Below are 6,119 nucleotides of genomic sequence, written 5' to 3' on the forward strand. Positions count from 1 at the left end.
TTCTTTGGGCCTTGAGGGGCTTTCGCCGCATCACCTTTCCCCCAGTTTCAGCCTGTGACCAGTCATCAAGAGGTGGGATGGTGTAGGAGCTAATACAGTTATCTGTACCACACAAGGATTTCCCTGTGCAGTGAGAAACTGATTACATTGACTTTATGGTAGCTTTGAGCCACTCGGTCAGCATAAAGCTGCCCCATCATAAATGGGTTCTTATTGTCCTTGTCCAGCTCCCACTGATATGGCTGGGCCCATGTCAATGGAAAACATTAGTACAGTCAGGTTTCAGAGTAACAGCCGTGTTAGTCTGTATTCGCAAAAAGAAAAGGAGTACTTGTGGCACCTTAGAGACTAACCAATTTATTTACAGTCATTAGGTTAAGTAGTTGCGGGGGAAATGGTAACAGGCAGTGCAGAGGGGAGGTGGTGAATGCAGGCAGCTGCAGGGGAGAGAAGGACACACAGAAGGAGAAAAAGTCACCACTGTAAATTGACCCATTCTCCAAGTGCTTTTCAGCAGCAGCTTGAAACCAGTCATCATAAAACCTAATATTGGAACTATTAAATGTTTCAAATTTAATTTGATAAAATGCGACTGAGTTGAAAGTGACTGTTATGTCACAGAGTTCTACTGGAAGGGCAGCTGGGTTTCTGGGAGAAGGGAGAAACGGGAAAGTCCAAGTAGCCCACAAAATGATGAAAAAATGTTTATAAATAAATATATAAATAATGTTTCTTGTCTGTTTCCTGAAAACTGTTTTTCATTGTAGACTGTATATTATATAAACCCTCCCCATGCAGTTTTTAAATAATTGAAATTTAAAATTGAGACATACTCAAATAACAATAAGCTACACCAGACACAAATGAGGCTCATGTTGATAACTTGTCAGGAGCCCAAGGGCAGCATGCAATTTGCATAAAATGGAGCTTATTATAGCTGCCCTCCTCTTTAATACGTGACCCACAGAGATTAGAGGTCCAAGCATACAGTTCTGCATCTTGATCCAATAGCCTGGATTTGAGCAGCATCATGTTCTGTGGCCTATAGCAACTGTGGGCTGCTCCTCTGCCTTAAAGATGAGAAAAGACATTTGCCATGGTGTAATTCCCCTTGAGCTGCATTTGACATGCAGGTACATTGTCTCCCCTCCTACCCACTGTTATATTGGAACAGCTTCTATGTATGGCAGCTCAGAAACTGTACTCACATAGCACCCAGGAACAGAGATAAGCTCTGAAACGTATATTTCAGTAAAATAAAAGACGTAATTAGTATTTTGTTATTGTTTATACATTCTTACAGTTACCTTGACCTTGATATTAGTCTTACTCTATATAGGTCAGTGTGTAGTGTGAAATAGCATATACAGTGGGTTTATAGTGGGATAGTATTCAATCACACATGAAGTAATGTCTAAGATATAAGATCATTCTTTTTATTTAGTGGGGAGTGTGTCCTATGTATTCTAAAATGGAGAATGGCTAAGATTAAAATAATCCCTTGAGAAGCCACTTTTAGTAAGTAGCATATTTATATATCCGAAACAATAATTTACTTCAGTTAATGTCTTGCATTCAATATGGCACTCAGTGGCTATATAATTTTATCACTCCATTCCAAATGTCCTGTCCCTTGGATGTTTTACTGAGAAGATAAAAGAAAGATAGTGTTTTTTCAAACTCCTCATTGTCCTTTTACAAAAAACTGGTTTTTTAGTTAGCTGTAACTGAAAGATTGCAAATAATTTAATTGTGGTCTTTTAAACATATTAACTAAGACATACATGAATGACAGCAGAAAGAGAAAACTACATTCTATTTATAAACAGTACATTAACATATTACATGTTTTCTCTGAAGGAAGTAGAAATTCGAAACAAGGACCTGGAAGGGCAGCTGTCTGACCTAGAGCAACGTCTGGAGAAAAGTCAGAATGAGCAAGAAGCTTTTCGCAATAACTTGAAGACACTTTTAGAAATTCTTGACGGAAAAATCTTTGAACTAACAGAATTACGAGATAACCTGGCCAAGCTAATAGAATGCAGCTAAAGAAATGGGATTTCAGTGCCAATCATCTTAAAGATGCACTGTCTCTCTTCATAGGACTTTGTTGGGCTCTGCATCAAAGTTGCACAAAATTAGAAAAATGCTCCTCCAAGAGGGCCTATTTTAAATTTGAATAGTATATTTCAATGTAAAATTTAGAAATCATCTTGTAGCTAGTTGAAAAAGAAAACACTTGAATTACAAATTACCTCCATGTATATTATTGGCCATAAATAACTTGAAGAAAGATATTAACAGTAATTGAATGCAGTGATTTTCTGATTATTAGCCAGTGGAAGAATTAGCAGTGTCCCAGGTCACATCCCCTTTTTGTGTTAGACACAATGTAGATTATCTGCTTTTTTTGTTTAAGATATCTAATTGATGTGTTTTGTGCAAAAACTTAGTGATGACAGCCCTGTCTTTTGTTGTAATCTTAATAATTTCTCAGGATACTTTGCACTGTTGAGAAACAGTGCCATTACCAATTAATTCTTGCCAGGAGTGAGAGAGAATTGCATCTTTAATTGAAACATAGTTAATAGAACTGCTTGTATAGAGTTCTTCCTTTTTTTTATACTGGAAGATACTGTATTTCTTTATGAAGTTCACTCTGGTGTTCTATAATATTGTCCAGTGTATGGTTTACTTTCCATATTATTTCCATGTATTTACAATGAGATCCTGTCTCCCATTTTATTATACATTTTAAAGTCAACCAATGAAGGCAGGTGAGTTCCTCAGAAAAAAATACTTTTAAATTTAAAATTTGACATGCACAGATAAATATAGGTAGCCAGTCATTTATTGTCTGGCCTTATTAAACATCAAATATAATTAGAATGTGCAGTTACTTGAAGATGTTTTATTAGCCTATTTTGCAAGAAATCTTTTCTGAATGATCAGTGCATTTCAGTTTTGTGGAATAATGCCTAGTGGAGAACACTGTTTATTGATCATGTTAGGGATATAGAGCTATTACAAGGGGATTACCTTTGCATTGAACCTGCCCAGCCAAGAGAAATGTTTCTAGAAGCTGTGTAGTCATAGCAAATTGAAATGGAGACATGTTTTCTCTGTATAGTTCTTCACACCACATTTTATCGAAACCACACCAGGCAACTGAACTGTTACATAGTTGTTTAAAAAGAGGAATTGAATTCACTTATCCTCAGTGAATGGGTTTTAAAGTTGTTTTGATGTAATTTTAACAGACTTTTGGCAAACATGCATTTCTCTATATAATATATTGATTTTAAGAAAAGTAATTGAAAGGTAAGCCAAGTGTCATATGTTTGCTTATTGAATGGAAAGTGCATCAAAGTATGTTGTTGCCATAAATTGCCTGCAATGTTGGAGAGGGTTTTTTTAAAAAAAATGTATGAATGGGTATCAGACTCAAGAGTCTCAAGATGCACTGAGTTTTTGTTTGTGCCCAAAATTAATTTGAATGTTAAATACAAAATCCAGATGATTACTAAATTTGTATAACAGACAATTTTCTCCACTTTTACAGAGTGCTATTCAAAACTAGAAAATGTAGGTCTAGTTTGTGTGTGTGTACTGTATGTATAATACACGCATTCTAATTTACATTAGAAAGAGAGAAAATACATGGTTTGTTTATAAAATATCATCATTTTTTCTTTACAAGTGATTTATCAGGTTCCCCTGACAAGTCAGGAGAACAGTTAAGTTCAAATACTAAACCATCATATATTATATCGTATGTACTGTACACACCATTTACATTTCCTCCATATTTTTAGGGTATTTTCTCACCTATTTTATTTATTAAGAGGGGAAAAAAAACTTAGTTCAGTGTGCATATGGCTGAAAGCTTGCTGTGGCGAGTTACAAATATTTTATTTGGTGGATGTTAAATGATGATGATATGGGTAACTTCATCAGGTGAGCAGAAATCACCAGGTTTTAATTTATATTAAGCTATTTGGGCCTGATTCTCTTGTGATTTACACCAGTCTAAACAGAAGAATCTTCAGTGATGTCAATGGAGTTACTCTGGTTAAAACTGGTTTATGTGCCAGGAGAATTAAGGCCATTAAAACTGGATGGGCTTAATTAGGAGGAAGTAAAAGGTGAAACAATAGCAAGTTGATAGGATAATAAATGTGATATTATTTTAAATTATATTATCAGAATTTTTTAAAATGTCATCCTTTACATGTGGGAAAATAACTTACAAAAATATTTCCACTTACTTTTTTGTATATGTGTGTTACATGAGTATTTTTATGTATGCATACATACACATATGTATATATAGTACATGGAAAAAATTTAGATGTGCACATTTTTAATATTTTCCTAGTGAAATGAAATTTAAAATTGGAAAATAATATTTGAAAATTTCTTTTCTCATAAAGTAGAGATGCTTGATTTCATTTTTTAAAATAATGCAATCTATTGAGGGCTGCACCTTTGAATTCCCAAAATAGTCGTTAAACATGGATATGGGATAAGGTGGACATAAGTGCACATATAAATAAAATCTTATTGTAAGAATATTTTAAATGTTCATTTTCAGTAGGTGAGTGTATAGAAATTGTAATCTAAAGTTCATAATTAGGTGGTGATACCTACTGTAGCCTCTCCACTTCTGTATTAAGATATTTGAAACATTAATTTTTCCCTAGAGACAGGTATTATACATTGTATCTAACTTTAGATAAAACTGTGGGAATATGTATGCCAGAAAACAATGTTGGGTACTGTAGCCTGAAAATGTGAACAAGAACCTACACAGGAGAGGAGAGCAATCACATTGTGTATAACTTGTTATATGACAACTATGGAGTCTTGTTTAAAAAAAAGATGGAAAAAAAACCCCAACAAGAAAAAGAAAAAAAAATATAATTTTTATTTTGAAATACACTTGCTGTTCTCTGGAGAATGTACTTTTTCTCTTTATTTTTTTCTTAAAACTTTTTCAAGTATTAAAAAGTGTGCAAGTGATGGCAGCAGTTACCTTAATCCTTCAGGTGCTACTGGATTTTGCATTGGCGTGTCATGTTGTGAAATCCTGACTTTGACATAAAAGGTTTTATAAGTACATCCCCGTCTGGAAAGTTAGTTTTTGGAGTGTCTCTCTCGTAATCCGTATGCCGGAATGATCCCAAAGTTGTATTCTTCTGTACTGACGTATTAAAATCTGTCAGCTGTAATATAGGCCATGATTTCCTGCTCTCAGCAAACTTCCAAGAAAACTGGAAAGGAAAACAAAAATAATTCATCAACAGTGGACTTTACATGGTACAGGGAAGGATACGGAATAATTAATTGTTATAAAATCTTAAAGCAGCACACATTTCAGGTAAGATGTAGTTTAGAGTAGTGAATACACAGATATAATTGAAACTGAATGTAAGGAAGTGGTGGTTGTGACTAATATTGTGATGGTGGCATTTGGAGAAGATAATTCTTTTTTTAATAAAGTAAATTTTTAATAAGAAAAGAGAGTGGATAAGAATGCATCAACTGAGGGAAAATATTTTTGGTTTTCCTCCTTCAGTTGCCAGCCATGGAAAGTTTTCTTTTTTCATGCCTTTTCCTTCTCCAGCCTATCAATTAAGGGTTAAATCTAGGTTTAACTTGAGTAAATGGGTGAACCTCAGTTGGTTCCATCCTCATGTTCTCTGTTTCTGTGCTGAAGAGGCTATTGAACAATGTCCTTCCTTTATGCATCATATTCTTTGAGGGAGGTAGTTACAGAGTCAAATGCAAAATCTGCATCAGGCTATTGTCACAAATTCAGGGTGGGAGGCAAAGGAGAAAAAGGCTGAAATCCTTCCTGGTCATTCTCTATCTTGCAAAGTCTGGCCCATTAGCATTAAGAATATATTGACTACTTTACTTGTCATTACCTTAGAATAGGGCCAAATGTCAATCTGATTAGAGTACAACTCTGAACATTGAGGAGTAATTTTAAAAAAATCAAGCCCACTTGGGCTAGAGGTGTATGCACTCTCAGTAACTGATTATGCCAATTAGACACGCAATTATGCACTTGTTTTCTCTAAACAAGGCTCTGGATTGTGCAAAGCAATGTTCTG

The 6,119-nt window shown here is 34.7% G+C and overlaps 1 protein-coding gene across 2 annotated transcripts in view; it reads left to right on the plus strand.

Annotated features, from left to right (window-relative positions):
* Positions 1-5,121, plus strand: part of HOMER1 (homer scaffold protein 1) — a 151,484-nt gene extending 146,363 nt beyond the window's left edge. Inside the window, exon 9 of one of the 2 annotated variants that reach the window (XM_073344146.1) lies at positions 1,861-5,121. In XM_073344146.1, coding sequence (XP_073200247.1) covers positions 1,861-2,049 — 189 coding nt within the window. In that variant the 3' untranslated portion in view covers positions 2,050-5,121. Of the gene's footprint in view, positions 1-1,444; positions 1,543-1,860 lie in introns of those variants that run through there. The other variant, XM_073344148.1, reaches the window with a different exon arrangement.
* Positions 5,122-6,119: the final 998 nt, after the last annotated feature.

The sequence above is a fragment of the Lepidochelys kempii genome, chromosome 5, assembly GCF_965140265.1.
Source record: "Lepidochelys kempii isolate rLepKem1 chromosome 5, rLepKem1.hap2, whole genome shotgun sequence".
Taxonomy (NCBI): domain Eukaryota; kingdom Metazoa; phylum Chordata; order Testudines; family Cheloniidae; genus Lepidochelys; species Lepidochelys kempii.